Below are 18,637 nucleotides of genomic sequence, written 5' to 3'. Positions count from 1 at the left end.
ATAGGTACTTGACACGACTCGATTACGACTCGTGAGTACCCAGTACACAATTAGCCTATACACAGACACGACCCGTTTAGTTAAATGGGTAATCGGGTCTGACACGATTATGACACGAAAATAGCCGGGTAACCCGACCCGACCCGTTAAAAACCCTAAACACACTTGGGAAAGAACTACATGTATTTGGAAGCAATTCATCAAGAACCCAACAATGACTACGAAATAAAACCCCATTTCATTGCTTAGTCCTTATTTCTGAAAATCAAGCAGAACAATCTAACTATTGACATAAACCATTATATGGTCCAGAATATGATTTCTAGCATCCAACAAAAGCTAAGTTTTTACAGATAATAAAGAATAGGAAAAAGTGCTTTCCTTCATAAATAGAAAGGTGTCAAAACATATAGAGGATATAAGAATCTCAAACGTCGCCTTATAAAAAGCTAACCAACAATGAAAACCCATCTTATGAAACTAAAAAATTCCCACTTCCTCCACAACCAAAACTTAATCTAAAGTGAAATCAAATCAAACCCGCAAGAAAACAACACTGAACCAACACAACCCAAAATAGAAAACACAAAGCCCAACACACGGATCACAAAAAAACCCACAGAACCCGATGAAGATCACAAGCCCATTAAGCTGAAAGAGAAGTAGAGACGCGAAAGAATGACAAGCGAAAGGCAATCGTACCCTGAAGAAGGAGCTTCTGAGCGGTCTCGTTGAGATCCATGGAACATTCTTTGAGCATTGCGTGGCTGACGGCGACGGCGAGGACTGAGGATGCCTTGCTAATGGCAACAGCGAAGAGGGAGAGTGAGAGACCGAGACTTGAGAAAGCAGAGAGGCAGAGGCACGGTTTACAGCCTCCTGCCTTATCCTTTAGGGAAAAAAAAAAAAACCCGAGTCTAGCAGGTCAATCCACTAGACACGAAATTACCGGGTCTTAATCGGGTAGACCCGATTACTACCCAAACCCGATAAGGCAAAACCCAATACCTGTTTTTCGTGTCGTGTTCGTGTCAAGTTTGTGGGTCGTGTCAAAATTGCCAACCCTAATATGTAAAGTATAATTTTAGCTAATGTGATGATTTTTAGTAGGTGCTTTGTTTGTAATTATTAATGTTGATAAAATAATAAAAAAAGCAAATGTTTTCGCTGCTTAGTATTATCTTTTGAAGAATTGAGGGTCCCTTGTATGATACTTAAATACTTGGTAAATACATTCAGAGATGCACATTGGATTACTAGTTAATTAATTTCTCAAGGTGTACGTAAAACATAATTACTACAACAACTAGGTTTGGATTCTTGGAGTAGAATATGGTGTAATGTGAGAGGATGTTTGGTGGGTGAATATAGGGGTGCAAAGGCGGGCGGTTTTTAACCGCCCGCTAACCGCTAACCGCTATAACCGCCAACCGCCTAACCGCCTAACCGTCTAACCGCATTAACCGCTAACCGCCTAACCGCCATAACCGCCTAGCGGTTAGCGGTTAGCGGTTATTGGGTCTACTAACCGTAACCGCTAACCGCTAACCGCCTTTTTATATAATATATTTTTATAATTATAATTATAAAAATATTTATACATATAACATAATCACTTGATCATTAAATCACAATTTTTTTTAAAAATAATTAAATCACAATTTGAGTATTAATATATTATCACTATAATTTATATGATTATATCATATAATCACTTGATCATTAAATCACAATTTTTTAAAAAAATAATTAAATCACAATTTGAGTATTAATATATTATCACTATAATTTATATGATTATATCACATGAGATTGATTATTAAATCATTTGATTATATAATAACAAATTATACATATATAATATGACATAACTCATAAGTATACTAATTCATACTAATACAACAATTAAATATCTAGAGACTTATTTCCAATGTATGTTATAAACCTATAAGTCTATATAAGTCTACATATGTATATGAATAATATAAATGTATAATATCAATAGTTAATCATATGATTCAATGACAATTCAAATATTTTATTCAAGACTTCAAGTGAATCATATTATTAATGTACAATGATGATATGATTCGTATAATATCAAATTAAGTAATTGACATTGGATTAAACAATGACCAATGTGTTACTTATAAACATAATTTAAGTACTAATGTATTATCATTATAATTTTAGTAATTTATATATTATCACTATAATTGATATGATTATATCACATGATGACTTGATCATTAAATCATATGATTATATAATAATAAATAATACATATATAATATGACATAACTCATAAGTCATAAGTCTACAAGTTAATCATATGATTCATGTACAATGATAATCACAATTGATTCAATTGAATTAAACAATATGTTACTTATAACTACAAGTCTACAATTTAATTAAAGTATTATTAGATACTTTAGGAATTTAGGATTTAGGAGTTTGAACATTGCCATTTACCATTAGATATTAAGTTCAATTCAAAGAAAAAAGATTATAAGTAAATATGATAAGAATTTAAATAATTAATCATATGAATCATATGATATAATTTAATGAGACTATATGATTATATAATATCAAATTAAGTAATTGACATTAGATTCAACAATGTGTTACTTATAATCACAATTGAAGTATTAATGTATTTTTTGAACATTTTTTAGAAAAAGAAATTTAACCATTTTTTGAAAGAAAAAAAAAAAGAAAATTAACAATTTTGAACAATTTTGAATTTATATATATATAATTGCTTATAGTTATATTATATGCATATTGAATAATATAAATGTATAAGATAAATATTTAACTATATGATCCAATTACAATTCCAATACTTAATCAATTATTCATGTACAATGACAATGACAATGTGATTCATATAATATCAAATTAAGTAATTGACATTGGATTAAACAATGTGTTACTTATAACTACAATTGAAGTATTTTTGTTTGTTTGTAAGTTTATAAGATCAACACTTAATCATATGATCTAATGATAATTCAAATATTTATAGCAATTGGGCCCAAGAAGATATTAAAAATACAAGAAAAAAAATGAAGGTAAAAAAAAGCCCAAAAAAATAAGCCCAAAAAGCCAAAAAAAAAAGCCCAATTTTAAAAAGCGGTTAGCGGGCGGTTATCTATTTCACTAACCGCTAACCGGCCACTAACCGCTAACCGCTAACCGCTAGGCGGTTAGCGGTTGCGGTTAGTTAAATTTACTAACCGCTAGGGCGGTTACGGTTAGCGGTTATTGCCACTAACCGCTAACCGTAACCGCCTTTGCACCCCTAGGTGAATATAAATTATAACCAAAGAAGGATTTTGGCTTGGGAGACCCATTTTTAAAATTGGTGGTCATGGGATGAGAGGTAGAAAGGGAAATGGGCACACTGGAATTGACATGAAGTGGTTTTGCAAAACAAAAAAAAAAAAAAAAAAAAAAAAAAAAAAGGAAAAAGAAAAAGAAAAATTGTGCAAAAATTGGTTCAGGGGACATGGGCAGTGAATCATTTGTTGGAGAACCATCAACAGAAGTAGAAACAAGAGATATTTGGGAACTAGAAGACGCCATATCATCTTGAAATTAAGGAGTCAGAAATTAAAGAAGACTGAGATACAAAAGCTGAAGATAAGCTGTTAGAAGAAAGTGTTAAGAAATTAATCCTATTTTCCAAGACCCGTGAGATGCGAAAAATAAGAAGAACGCGGAATAACAAAGATAAGCAATCACACACGACATAAAGATTTAAGTGGTTAGCCTTAACAAGCCTACATCCATTGGCGGAGACGACTCTGAAAAAATTCACTATCAAAAGATGGAGTACAAAAATAGTAGAGAGAAAATCACTCAGATCTCAAAGCCCCAATACACCTAATTTCACTATCATACAAGAGAGATTATTCTCAAAAATAGAATACAAAAGACAGATATATAAACTCTTCTTTTGCTGGAACAGATGGGGACTGATCTCTATTTTCTTCTCTCACTTTGCAGCACTTTTTTCTTCTAATCACTTGTTTTTGGCTCCTCCAAAAACTAAGAAGAAAACCCACACTTGGCTTTTCTAATTCCCTTGTGCGGCACCCCCTTTGTGCTTGCTGCCCTTGTACTCTCCTAATATCCATCTCTCACGTTTTTGTCCCACTTTTCTCCACTTACGGTTCTCTCAATTTAGTACACTTATAAAGCTATTTGGCTTGCCACACTTCACAAGGACGTAACAAATCTTTTTATAGTGTCATAAGTCGGTTGTGCAAGACACCAATACAACTAGGAGAAGGAATTCAATTTTTGCTAAGAGAAACAACTCCAAGTCCATGCAAGACAAGGAGTCAAAGTTGACCCAAAAAAGGAAAACCAATTCCAAGGCTTTGTAGGACAATAAACCGATTGGGTCCCACAAGCACATGCTTGATGGCTTTAAGTCACATGCCTTAACAATCTCCACCTTAACTTGAAACCCGTCAAGTCTAACAAAATGTGTCTCCTCCGGATGTCTCCACCTCAGCCCCTCAAGGCAATCATACTACACAAGTGCCACTCAAGTCCAAGCGCCTCTTGAACTTGAGTATAGGACCTGGTTTAGACATAACACCATGCTTTTCTACCAGTCTCGTAGACCATACAACTTTTTTCTGATGACTCTTTCTTCCTGTAGTCCCATCTGCATTCTTTAGCTTTCTTTCCCTTGGGTAATTCCCAAGCTTTATCTCTCCATAGTGACTCCACCTCTTCCGGCATACCATCCTGAATAGACAATGGATCTCCACTACTAGTTGTCAGAGCAAAAGACACTATGTCCTTAAAGCCATACCTCTTCGATGCCTTTTGATCACGTTTCTCTTTGCCTCTTGCTAAAGAATAACACTCTTCCTGGTGCTGTAAGTCTCTTGAAAGCTTTTTGTCATCACATTCATCCGTGAGTGAACACTGTTCATCAAGCTCCACCCCCACGAATTGTTTCTCTTTCTACACTGTACTTTTAGAAAGACCATCTAAGTTAACAAATTTAGACTTCTTCGGCTCCTGTTCTGTAACTTCATGTTCTGCACTTGACCCATCCTCGTACATAGCACACTTATTAAAAGTCAGAATCGATAACCGAATGCCTCATCTCCATATCCAATGAAGAAACATTTACTAGACTTACCGTCTAGTTTACTCTGAGTATTAGACTCATCATGGACATACGAAGCACAACCAAAAGCTTTCAAATGTGAAAGATTTACCTATTTTCCATTCCAGACTTCTTCCAGTAGTCTATGGCTCAGGAGAACACAAGACCCCTTATTTATCAGGTATGCAGCAGTGCTCACTGCATCAGCCCTGAAAGTATCTGGAAACCCAGCATGCAATCTCATACCCTTAACACGCTCATTGAGAGTCTTGTTCATGCACTCAGCCACGCCATTTTGTTGCAGTGTTCCCATGATAGTTTTCTCCATTCTAATCCCATTAATTGCACAAAACTGTTTAAACCCCCTGTCTTCGTATTCTCCTCCATTGTCTAATCTCAAACGCTTGAGCGTCAAGCTCGTTTCAGTCTTAACCATGGCCTTCCATTTCTTAAAAGTCTCAAATACATCAAATTTACTTTTCAAGCAATAAACCCATACCTTCCTGCATGAGTCATCAAAAAATGTGATATAATACCGTGAGCCTTCAAGAGATGTCACTAGTGCGAGACCCCACAAATTCGTGTGTACCAGCTCCAACTTTCCAAGCTTATGTGCTTTGTCAACTTTCACGAAACTCACCTTCTTCTGCTTCCCTAGGATGCAGCCTTCACACAAATCAGACTCAACTGACTTCAACTTTGGTAGTTTTCCCATTGACATAAGTACCTTCATCTCTTTCTCGCTCATGTGCTCAAGCCTTAAGTGCCATAGTTTTGAGTCAGCACCCGTATCTGCAACAGCAACTATATCCTTGTTGTTCGTTGTCATATAGAGAGTACCCGTTTTATGACCACAAGCCAAAATCATGGCTCCCTTGTTGACCTTCCACTTTCCATCGTGGAAATGAATTGAATGCCCTTCCTCATCAAGCCGTCCCACTGAAAATCAGATTTTTCTTCAGCTCCGGAACTTACCTAACCTTCTGCAGCTTCCATACCGAGTCACTGTGAACTTTAATGCAAACATCGCCTAGGCCCACAACATCCAGCGCCGTTCCGTCAGCCAAATACACCTTCCCGAAATCTCCACCAACATAGTTCTTGAGAATTTTACGGATCGTTGTCGTACAAAAAGATACTTTTGAGTTTAAGACCCAAGAATCAATGGGACTGTCAACAGAGAGAAATAGATCATGTACTTCTTCTGTCACTACGTTTGCATAATTATTCTCAGTCTCATTTCGCAGTTCCCTGCAATTCTTCTTGTAGTGGCTAATCTTACCACAGTTCCAACACTCAGGTTGTTGTCCAAATCTAGATGTGCTTCTCCCTTTTCTGGAATTTGATTTGCCTTGACCAGAGTTTCTATCTTGTCCTCTGCCCAGAGTCTCGAGGTTTAAAGTAGCACCAGAACAAGGGGCTTCACCCGCATCTCTTCTGCAAACCTCTTCACTGAGAATCAAATCCCTGACGTCTTCATAGCTCAGTTTACTCTTCCCTGCAGAGTTCCTCATAGCTATCCTCACGGCTTCCCAGCTATTTGGCAAAGACGCTAAGACGATTAATGTGCGAACCTCATCATCAAAATCAATTTCCACCGAGGAGAATTGATTTGTGATAGTGTTGAACTCATTGAGATGTTGTGCCACCGAAGCCCCTTCCATCATCTTTAGGTTGAACAATTTCTTCATCAAGTGCACCTTGTTGTTTGCCGACGGCTTCTCATACGTGCTTGACAAAGCCGCCTTTAGACCAGTTGTGGTCTTCTCCTTTACAACATTGTGTGCGACTGATTTTGACAGTGATAACCTGATAACTGCCAGAGCTTTACGATCGAGAAAAGCCTACTCGCTATCATACATGTCGTCAGGTTGTTCTCCCAAAAGAAGTTGATGGAGTTCTTTCCGATAAAGGATATATTCAATCTGCACCTTCCAGTACCCAAAATCTATGCCGTCGAACTCCTCGATTCCTATATTTCCTTCTTCAATTGCCATTGCTCCCACTCGAACCAAAAGCTTTAATATCAATTGTTAGGAAATTAATCCTATCTCCCAAGACCCGTGTGATGCGAAAAATAAGAAGAACACGGACTAACAAAGATAAACAATCACACACGACACAAAGATTTAAGTGGTTCGGCTTAACAAGCCTACATCTACTGGCGGAGACGACCTGAAGAAAATCTACTATCAAAAGATGAAGTACAAAAATAGTAGAGAGAAAATCATTCAGATCCCAAAGCCCCAATACACTAAAATTTCACTATCACACAAAAGAGATTATTCTAAAAAATATAATACAAAAGACAAATATATAAACTATTCTTTTTCTGGAACAGATGGCGGCTGATCTATATTTTCTTATCTCACTCTGCAGCACATTTTTCTTCTAATCACTTGTTTTTGGCTCCTCCAAAAACTATTAAGAAAACCCACTCTTGGCTTTTCTAATTCCCTTGTGCGGCACCCCCTTTGTGCTTGCTGCCCTTGTACTCTCCTAACATCCCTCTCTCACGTTTATATCCCACTTTTCTCCACCTACGGTGCTCTCAATTTAGTATACTTATAAAGCTATTTGGCTTGGCATACTTCACAAGGACGTAACAAGTCTTTTTATAGTGTCATAAGTTGGTTGTGCAAGACACCAATACAACTAGGAGAAGGAATTCAATTTTGGCCAAGAGAAACAACTTCAAGTCCGTGCAAGACAAGGAGTCAAAGTTGACCCAAAAAAGGAAAACCAATTCCAAGGCTTTGTAGGACAATAAACCGATTGGGTCCCACAAGCACATGCTTGATGGCTTTAAGTCACATGCCTTAACAGAAAGGGGTAGAGAAACTTACTGGAAAAGCCAAACGAATGGCATTGTGAGCTGTGGTCTTGGAAGGCAGTGTTGGAAAGGAATTCTCATTAAATAATACATGGCGAGACAAGTATAATTTGTTGGAAACAGATCAAGACACTTATAACCTGTACGTATGATTATAGCTAAGAAAAACACAAGCTTTGGTTCTTTATTCCAATTTATGAGAGTTGTAAAGTCTTAGGAAGAGGATAGCACCTACATCCAAATTAAGACACAAAATCTGTTTGACAGAGAAGAATAAGCAAAAATGGTTAGTCCCATTTTAAGGATATGCCTTAATTTTCTCTCAGACAATCCAATTATTTTGTTGAGCAGGTTTTTTGATAGAGAATACCATTTTTGTTCATAACTAAGGATTGAAAACAAGGTAGGTTCGAACCCCCCCCACCAAAAAAAATTATAGTTCCACTTCTTGTGAGATGATGAAGTAGTATATAGCATTAATTACTCATCATATATTGAACCCTAAAAGGGTATCTAGACCCATCACAATTTGTGGTGCAGTTTGTACGTAACACAAATTTTGTGAATATTGGACATTCTCGTAGGCATTTAGGACGAGCTAGTAGTTATATTCCTCAATCCTATGCAGCGTGGTTCTCATAACATTTAATGCATTGGAATTGTTTTTTTTTTTTTTTGAACTGTGGCGACCACGCCCATGCCATGGATGAGAAGGTGATGTATTAGTCTAGTTGAGAAAGTGGATGCATAAAGTACTACTCTTGCGTACTTGGTACAAAATAATAGTGAAAGTAGTTTAAGGCTTTGTTTGGTAAATTCCTTGTCCCTAGATATTGTAGCAGAGTATATTCATTTGTAATGATTTTTTTTATGATATGAAAAAAGTGAAAATGTTTTGTTTTGTAATGATTTTTTTTATTTAAATAGTAGTAAAAGGTAAATGATGTGATATATAAAGTAAATGATATGATATAAAAAGTGAAAAAAAATGAGAATGTTTTATTGTTTATTTAAAAAAATAAAAATAAAAATAAAGTGAATAATATTAAGCGGAGGAAAAAGAGTTTACCAAACGGAGCCTAAGCCCACATCTACCTGATTCACCATCACCGTCACCGTCACAAAGAGCAAGACTGGGAAAGCCAAACGTGCTTTTTAGTACTTTTAAAGAAAAAACTAAGTACGTACCACTCCGGCCTCCATGGAGCGCAGTACTTTCGGTTTGAGAAAAGGTGCATGGACTGAAGAAGAAGATTTGCTTCTGAGGCAGTACGTTGAGAAGTATGGAGAAGGAAAGTGGTATCAAATTCCTCTCAGAGCAGGTAGTAAAGGAGAGAGAGAGCAAGTTTACTCTTTATTTCTTTCTTTTTTCTGTTTTCAATATATAATTCAATCCTCATTGGAGCTAAATTTGCAGGCTTAAATAGATGCCGGAAAAGCTGTAGAATGAGGTGGTTGAACTACCTAAAGCCAAACATCAAGAGAGGAGGCTTCGCTGCAGATGAAGTTGATCTCATTATCAGGCTCCATAAGCTCTTAGGCAACAGGCAAGTCTAACTTCACATCCTATGATTCCAACTCATAATACAAGATGGTCAATACTTAGATCAAATTAATAACTCCAAAGTTCCCTTCTATTTTCTTTTTGCTTTTTCAGACAACTGATCCATATATATGGAACATATGTTTTTATATCGGGATGAGAGAGAGATCAAGAAAAGGGCCGACTTGATAGATTTTGAAGCCTAAGACAATAAGTTTAGTGAAACATTAATGGATTATGAACCCTAAGGTGATAAGTTTAAGTGATACATTTTTCTTATACTTAAATATTAATTATAATTTATTTATTTTATATTTTTATTTAAAAATCATTATTCTTACTTTTTTTGATGCATAATTGCTAATTAAGTTTTTATAATCAAGTTTTCCAACATCTCTCTCTTTTTTTTTTCTTTTTTTTTTTTTTTTGAGAGAGAGAAGTTGCTACTGCATTATATTCATATCAAAAGATGCAGAGCTGAAAACTCTGCATTCAAAAACTCACGTATTCAAAAACTCATTATATTCAACATCTCATTTTTTATTGATTTAATATGGATAACCCATTTAATTTTTCTTGTAAGATTGGTAAGATTTTATCAAATTTTATTTTGAAAATTTTATTTTTGCAAAAGCAACCGTAACATGTATTGTCAATAAAATTTTATAAGCGATACATGTATTTAGAAAATAATTTAATATTTTTATATAATTTAATATGTCAATCAGAACACTTTTTTCTATTTGTAAAAAAAATGGACGTCACTGATATTGTAATTTTATCCTGTTATGCACAATGCAAATAATTGGAGTTTTATACACTTTGAAAACTTTCGGTATTAGAAATTCAAAAGTCATTGATATTGTAATTCTATATGTTATGCACAATGCAAATAATTGGAGTTTTATGCACTTTGAAAACTTTCTGTAATCTTCTAATTCAAATGGATGTTGAAGAAAAATAATGCACGTTTTGGACTTACATGTAAAAATTGGACTTTCAAAAAGAGTAAACATTATAGACTTTTCAAATATTTATAGACGTTGAGACTTTTCATGAATATATATGAATAATTACTTTCATTCAGTAATAATATTACAATAAATCTCTCCTCTTTCTCTCGTTAGGGTTGGGTCACTTCGAAAATGGCACTTAAGATTTAACTTTTTTCCTTAAATATGACCCTTCCCACACACCAAGTGCTGGAAAACCCTAAGAAAAAACATGCAGTGGGTCATCAATCATTCAATCAAGATATCGATCGAGCATGGGTGCATGCCACGTGCACCATTTGATCGATGACCAAAGTACATTTGAAAATAATTATTTTTTAAAAACCCTTTTTAATGCAAACCATGGAACACTTGTACGTGTATGCATTTGTACATACTGATATACACTTTAGAGAGTTTTTTTTTTTAAAAAAAATAATAATTAAATGGGTTTAAAATATTTAAAAGTCTCACGTTTGTAAATTGATGTTTATTTTAAAATAATAGCCATGTGTTTAAGTGGGGGTGTTACTGCTAGGAAGAACTTCTATTCAATGCGAATGAGAATGGAAAGAAATCCACTCTTTCCTTAAAGCTCATTCTAATTAGAAATTACATTACATCTAATTTTTTTTTATGGGAACAAATAGAGTAACTCTTCCACTTTCTTTCTCACTTTATTTTTCCTCCTTATTTATTTATTTAAGGAAAATCATTCTTATCTCATTAATAGAAAAGCCAATAGCATTAAAACTCTTACAATCACAGAACATAACGTTCTGAAAGATCCTAACCGAAGCTAAAAGATCAAAACCATAGCTAAAAGATTACACATAAAAAACGCCAAACATCCGCTAACCTATAACTAATCTTCAGTTGGAATAACAGATTTGCGTTAGGCAGAAACAAACTAATGCATAGGTAGTAGCTCTTATTCCTCAACCCTAAGATCAAAAGGACCCTATGCCGATATACATCTTCCTCGACCTGAAAGCCAGGACATCGTTCACATCCACAACCCCAGGGGTTTGGACCGAAATAACAAGCGAACAGATCAAGAGAGAGGACATGGACTGATTAAAACCAGTAAGAAAAACTAGGAAAATACAGGGAAAGCAACACAGCCCAATCAAAAATACAAGGAAAATCAAAGCAATACAACCAAAAATTAAAAAACAACAGCCGAAAGAAAAGCCGATCGCGTGCTTGCCGGAAACCGATGCGTAGGTGGCGTTGGAAGCACATCGCAGTTGGGACGCGTGAAAAGACCTGACAGAAGACGGTAGACGGCAAAACTGGCGGGAGGAGACCGACAGCACACTCAAAGAATTGGGGGGAAGTTTGAGTGAATCTCCCATGAACGGCACCCACAAAGTGTGCCCAAACAAACACTTAGCAAGAAAAAAAAAATAGACAAGTAGACGAAGAACAACAACAGGGAAAAGAAAGCGAAATCCAAAAACGAACACAAAAAAAGAAAATAAACACAAATCGGGAAAGAGAAGGGGGAAGGAAAACGGGGAAGGGAGGGGGTAAAAAGATTAGAGAAAGAGGGGGAAAACGGATCGGGGAAAAAAACAATGAAGGGGGGACAGGGAGAACTCCCCCTCCCTAGCTGTGCAGCACTTCCTTAAGCTCTACTAGGATTTTCACTACACCTTTGTCACAATGACAGTTTCCTCCTTATTTTGTTATGCATGCTAACACAGTCTTTTTTTTTTTTCTTTTTTTTTTTAACAACTTGAATAGTATATTGCATACTTATTGAACGTATATTTTGGTGATATTCATACTCTCTATTTGTTTAGATGGTCACTAATTGCTCGTAGGCTTCCGGGAAGAACAGCTAATGATGTGAAGAACTTTTGGAATACACACATGTGCAAGAAGGAAATTTCTCACATTAAAGAAACTAAAGAAAAAGCAAAAGACATTGTGAAAGTGAACGTAATAAAACCTCGACCTCAGACTTGCTCTAAAAATTTTATTTGGTTAAATGAGAAACCTACAGCTATAGCAAGGTTTGAACCAAAGGACAATGTGAGCAACATATCTCCCACCTTAATGCCATCAAATAGTGGAAGTGAATGGTGGAAAAGCTTGTTAGATGACAAGGAAGGTGATGAAAGAGCTACGTGCACCGTAAGTGGGTTAGATAAATATCCCAACAATTCTTCATCACCTCGACCTCAGACTTGCTCTAAAAATTTTATTTGGTTAAATGAGAAACCTACAGCTATAGCAAGGTTTGAACCAAAGGACAATGTGAGCAACATATCTCCCACCTTAATGACATCAAATAGTGGAAGTGAATGGTGGAAAAGCTTGTTAGATGACAAGGAAGGTGATGAAAGAGCTACGTGCACCGTAAGTGGGTTAGATAAATATCCCAACAAAGATCTTTGGGGCGAGAAAATAGTACTAGAAGCAGAAGTTTGGAACAATTTTGATGATGAAGATTTGAGTTGTTTGGCTGATCAAACCGTTTTCGACATGAGCTTTTGGGATTTTCTCAATGCATAATAGTTATTTTAGGATTAAAAATCCTAGTCCTTTCTTTAGTAAGATTGTCACTGTGAATCTTATCCGTTAAATTGAGTCCTGTTCTTTCCCTATTTTCGCGTCCTAATTTCTATGATTCCTATAATAAAGTTATGTAAAAATAATTTGAGATTTTACAAAGAAAGAAGCTCAAGATCATTGTAAATTTTTTTTTTTTTTTTGGGTGGATACTTGTGAAGTAATTTGGCTAAATCAGAGGATAAATTCATTGCCGATTAAGCTTTGTTTTTTCATTCACAAGTTAGTCAATTTAAATTACACTTTTGTTTGATAATGATTATAAGCATGCATGATATGTACATGTCAAAGACTTTTCTTGTTATAGCTAGAAGTAATCCCAGTAGGAGTATTTTCTTTTATGTGATTTTTAAAATTATCAGTAAATTAAAATTTAATAATAATTATTAATGGCCGTATGTTTTTATTACTTTTAATCATTCACCGAATGTTTTATATATGCAGATGCTAAAATTTTGCATTTATTTTTCCCCATTTTGGTTCCTGATGAAGTTCCCAATGTATTAGAGAGTTTGGTACGGAAGCTTTTTCTGGGCCGATACTCTGAGCCTAAAGTATTTTGACACAGAGCTTCATTAAACACTACTCTTTCTCCTCGTCGTAAGCACCGACTCACTGACAGCTAGAAAGTGCAACAATGTTGTTGAAATTATTATAAATGCACGTCTTCAGATTCTTATGTAATAGTTTTCAACTTTGAATGAGCTACAAAGTATATTACCAGTGTACGTAACTGTCACTGGCAAATATATATATATATATAGGTTACTTTTTCTAATTTGGTTGTAATTAACCTCTTAATTTTCCAGTTCATAAGTTCGGATACTCTGGATTCATTTGAACAAATTTCTGACACAAGCCAAATCCATGGCTCGACTAAAGTTTAGACATAATATTCTGGAATTTGATTCAAAATTGATGAATATCATACATATATTGAACAAAAAGACCAAACAACAAGATTTTTTTTTTTTTTTATATGCCCAACTGACTATATTCAAGATATACCAATTGCATTTATAATTAGTTAGATTGGAAGTTCAATTATTCTGCAGGCAAAACGAAGATTAAATGTATTTTTCGATCTCCATAATGGACCACCAATTATATGTTAGACAAAACACAAGTACAATAAGATGGGAATAATTAATTAAGAACCAGCAACAATATTCAAATTAATCTAAAAATCCTTCTCCGACCTTCAAACCCAACCAATTATTTAGACAAAGAGAATTATCTGCTCTCTAGCTATATCAGAGTCGCCCAATCACCATCATTTCTAGCACTCCACAACCAACCAAAAGCAGCAATCCCACAATCACATTTGGCCGCCCGGCGCCTGAAAAGTACACCCACGTGTTATATGGATCAGTCACGTACAAATTCCCGGCGGCCGGCACACCTGTCACATAAATGAATCGCGGCGGCGGTGGTGCAGCCGGAGTGCAATATGGTGTGGATGGATTAATCTTTGGGGGAGCTGGCGGTGGCGGTGGAGGAGGCGGTGGTGGTGGAGGCAGCTGCTGGGCACACGGGTTCACACAAGGGCATGTTCCGCACTTTATTTCTGTATCTGCTGCCTCATCCTGAGGCTGAGGCACCGATGTTTGGTCCAACTTCTCTGGAAGGGTTGTTGCTGCACATGAAAATGATATGATCAAGAGAAAAAGATGGAGAATAAGATTTAGTTTATGGGGGCTCCAACAATGTGTTGGCGATATCATTTTCCGGCGAAGGGTTCTTAATTTGTTTTATGAATGAAAGCAATTGGATTCAAAGAATAGGAAAGGTGGGATGTGAGGGCTGAGGATGGAGTCGTTGGGTGTATATGGCTTACGTTGGGTGCATGGGGAAATGGTCATATGGGTATTAGTATTAGGTCATTTTTCAGTTGAGTGCTGGGAAGTGAGAGGGACTTGTTATAATTAGCCTCTTTCAAAGGGGATGCAATGGTTTTGAAAGCGAATTGCATGTGGGTGTTGTAAATGTAGGGGACCTTATGTCCACCTTTTCATCTTTGTGGTAGGCGTGTGCATTTGTTGAGGGTAATTACTTGGCTTACAAACTCATATATAATTGTAGCTAGCTAGCACGGTAAAGGGCTAAAATTTCTTACAAATTGGGTTGTAGGAAAATTTCTCCGATCTTTATGTGTTTTTTAGTAGCGTGTAGTAAAAAAAAAAAAAATGCTTCTTTTTAGAGAGTACTAGCTAGAATGAAAAAAAATTCCCTCTAGATTTCTTCCAGATTTGGGGAGGAGGTTGCCTACTTTTAATCAGACAATAGGTATATGTTCCCTCGCCATCTGTGGTGGCAATAATTTTCTGTTCATTGCCCGAGAATACTTTTTTTTTTTTTTTTTTTTTCTAATTTTTATTAAGAACACCCTTTTAGGATTATGGCATCAACTAAGGTGGTGAAGATATTTTATGCTAAAAGATGATATGAAAGAAAGAGTTAATTAAGTGCAAATAAATGGCGTCGTAGGCCGGAAAAGAAAACAATTCTCAGTAATCATGGCATTGGGAGCGATGGATTTTGTAGATTGTTTTCAATGATTGGCTCCCCTTCTTTGTTACAAGAGTGGGACACAGAAAGATAATGGAATAATTGATCATTATATAATTAAACAAGATTTATGCTCTGTAAAACTGTAAAGCTAGAAGCCACAAGAAGTTTAATCAAGCTTTTAGGATCTAGAAAATAGTTTTTATTTGCTTGATTCCAAGATTTAAGAGACCATGGGCATGCTTGTTGCTTTGTTTCTCTCCATGAAGAGAATGCATCCTGCGCTTTACATAAAGTAAAAGGCTGGCATTATTCTCTTCCACTTGGGCTTTCCATTATCATACCCCTTATTACAATATTTTTTATTCTAATTATAAGCGCTTCAACCTAATACTATATATCAATTACTAGAGGGATTATGTAAATTAATTACATTACCAATAAATCTCATGCTGTTTATAGAAAATATTCAAAGAGATTTTGATCGATTGAGTTAAATTGCTAAGAACATATTCGGTGATTTACGTTCACGAAGATGTTTTCTTGGTATCACTTTCTTTTCCATACTAATCAGAATCATTGAGAATGCAGCGTCAGTAGTGTAGGGCAATTGTCCCTACAATATTCCATAAGTGAAATTTGCTGGTGAAGCTAGCAAGCAATGACCTGAACTTGAAGGGACATCTATTTTAGCTAATTTTGTTCGGGTTACATTTTCTTTAACGTAGAAGGAATCATATACCCTGGCAAGAGATAAAAAAGCATGAACTTTTATCGATCTTTTTCATCAAGGTATGCATGCACCATTCTTTCACTGGAAGGAATCCTCAGCAAACCAACTTTGTATATATGCGGCGAGAAAATTTCCGATTAAACTTCACTTAACTCTTATGAATTTTCATAGCTTCGGCAAAATATATATATATATATCCCAAAAAAAAATGTTATGCAAAGGAGGGATAAAGGGTGGTTCAAAGAAATAGATAAAGAGGACAAAAAGTTAGGAATAAGGAGTCCATGCTTATTGATGAGTGATTGAGAAGCTTCACAATCCACAAACGAAGGCTGTCCCACCACATATTAAATTAGCATCTTTCCTTCGCTTTCCTTATCTATGGCTTCAAGACACACACACACACACAAGAAATACGTTAAAGTCTTTAGATTTTACATTTTTGCTCTTATTTTTGATGATCTTTACAAAGATAAATACAATACAGATAAGAGATTTGATTACAATCACAATTATATCGAGAATCATCTAATTAATAAGAAATATATATATATAAACCCAATATAGGAAATAGATTCTAGCAAATTCTACAGTTCTTTTTTTTTTTTAGCAACTCTTGATCTCTTAACTTGAGATCCTATGGACCTATATGTCATTGAATTATAGGCATATAGAATCTAGCTCACTCCAAGAAACCACTTTTTTCTCTAGCATTTCAGCAAATATCTTCCAACTAAGTATATCCGATTTAAATTTCCCATACTTCGCAAACATGTCAATATAATGAAATTCCCCACAAATATATAGGCAAGGGAGTGTAGAAATATTTTCAAAATTAATAATTATTAAATATTATTTTGTGTCTTGGAAATCTTTTAAATATGAAGGTTTTGAATGAAAAGAGTTCCACATTGAAAAGAGAAAAAGTAAAATTGGCATTTAAAAAGCTCAACAAACTTTAAGTTATTAAAAAAGCTTGGGTGTACACTACTATACACTAGTATATGCATGGGCTGTAGGCGCATGAAGCATCAGATCTCGGAGTGATTTGATCATGATCATTATTTTAAAAACTCTTCTTAGAATTTCTTAGTATTTTAAGATTGTCAATGTATTCTCTTGATTGGATAGAAAAATCTTATGGTTAACTTTTTGGGTTTAATTTCATTTTGTGCATAATGCAATTAAATATATAGAAGTTTTATGGGCTACATTGTGTCCTGGATAAGTATTTGTTGTTACCTTCTTGCATACCATATGGTGGGGGCAAATAATTCCTTAAAGAAAGTGACATTATAACACACCTTAGCTTAAGAGAAATTTTTGTTTTCTTTATTTTCCCTAAAAACATTTACAAGGAGATGGAGCAAGTGTTCATCAGGAGGTGGGGTTTGAAGAGGCAAGTTATGGATGCATGAAAAAAAAAAAAAAAAAAAAAAAAAAACACGCGGCTTAAAAAAAGACAGCATTTTATAAAAAATAATAGGGTGTTTTATGGTTGACCGAAATTATTTTATCGATGACCCAAAAATACAATAAAATTGGTTGTAGAAGATTATCTTTAAGAACAATTTGAGCAAGTGGTTGCCGCCAACTGTTAATACAGTGATCAATTGAACAAAATCAACCAAATGTTAGAGCGGCGGCTCCACTTCCAATATTAACTCGCTTGAAAGAGAGAGTTAACAAATCAATCAGCCACCGATCTGGGCCTTTAATCACGCTGGGGACTTTTCTCTTGCCTTTTGGGGTGCCCACCGGATCGACGTTTTCTATCTGAGTGCATGCGTCATTACTTTGTATAGGATTTTTTTTTTTTCTTGCTCACTGGCAAGCATGGTGGGCCTAGAGGCCGTGCTTGGGCCACTTCAATTAGCAAATTTTCCCCTCCATGAGCAGAAAAAACACAGACTTTTAAGGTCAACTTATTTCTTTTTGAAAGCTGGATATTTTTTTGAAATTACGTACGTGTAGAACTTATTTCCCCTCCTAGTGCAGTGTGTTACGTCTACCTCGGCCAGAAGCTTCAAATTTCTCTTCTTTTATGACGACGTACAGTGGTACACCAGAAACGCTGACGTCTGTACGTATCGACTTGAAAGCTCCTGCACGCCATTGAAAGCTCGCATAAAAGTTGGGTCCATCTCCATCCATCGTCGTCTGCTCTCATAATTTCTCTCTTTTTACTTCAACTAGTAATTTTTGCTTAATTACGTAGGGAGTGTATGATAAACTCCTCTACACTATTCATCATCTCATTATACTATTTACTTTATTTTTTTTAAAAAAATTATTTTTATTTTTATAT

At 35.3% G+C, this 18,637-nt stretch overlaps 1 protein-coding gene across 1 annotated transcript; it reads left to right on the top strand.

Annotated features, from left to right (window-relative positions):
- The first annotated feature begins 9,174 nt into the window (after positions 1-9,174).
- On the top strand, positions 9,175-13,031 carry LOC132182117 (transcription factor MYB1-like). Its single transcript, XM_059595317.1, has 4 exons — positions 9,175-9,295; positions 9,391-9,520; positions 12,317-12,678; positions 12,820-13,031. Exons 1-4 carry the CDS (start codon positions 9,175-9,177, stop codon positions 13,029-13,031), a joined length of 825 nt encoding a protein of 274 aa, XP_059451300.1.
- The last annotated feature ends 5,606 nt before the right edge of the window (positions 13,032-18,637 follow it).

This window comes from Corylus avellana, chromosome ca5 (assembly GCF_901000735.1).
Source record: "Corylus avellana chromosome ca5, CavTom2PMs-1.0".
Taxonomy (NCBI): Eukaryota; Viridiplantae; Streptophyta; class Magnoliopsida; order Fagales; family Betulaceae; genus Corylus; species Corylus avellana.
This window is presented reverse-complemented; position numbering and strand designations above follow the sequence as displayed.

What these genes read in the sequence shown, in the direction of transcription:
- LOC132182117 (XM_059595317.1), top strand. Translation starts at nt 9,175, where the DNA reads ATGGAGCGCAGTACTTTCGGTTTGAGAAAAGGTGCATGGACTGAAGAA. An exon ending in TCAAATTCCTCTCAGAGCAG is followed by an intron (nt 9,296 to 9,390) that starts GTAGTAAAGGAG and finishes CTAAATTTGCAG; the next exon opens with GCTTAAATAGATGCCGGAAA. An exon ending in CATAAGCTCTTAGGCAACAG is followed by an intron (nt 9,521 to 12,316) that starts GCAAGTCTAACT and finishes CTATTTGTTTAG; the next exon opens with ATGGTCACTAATTGCTCGTA.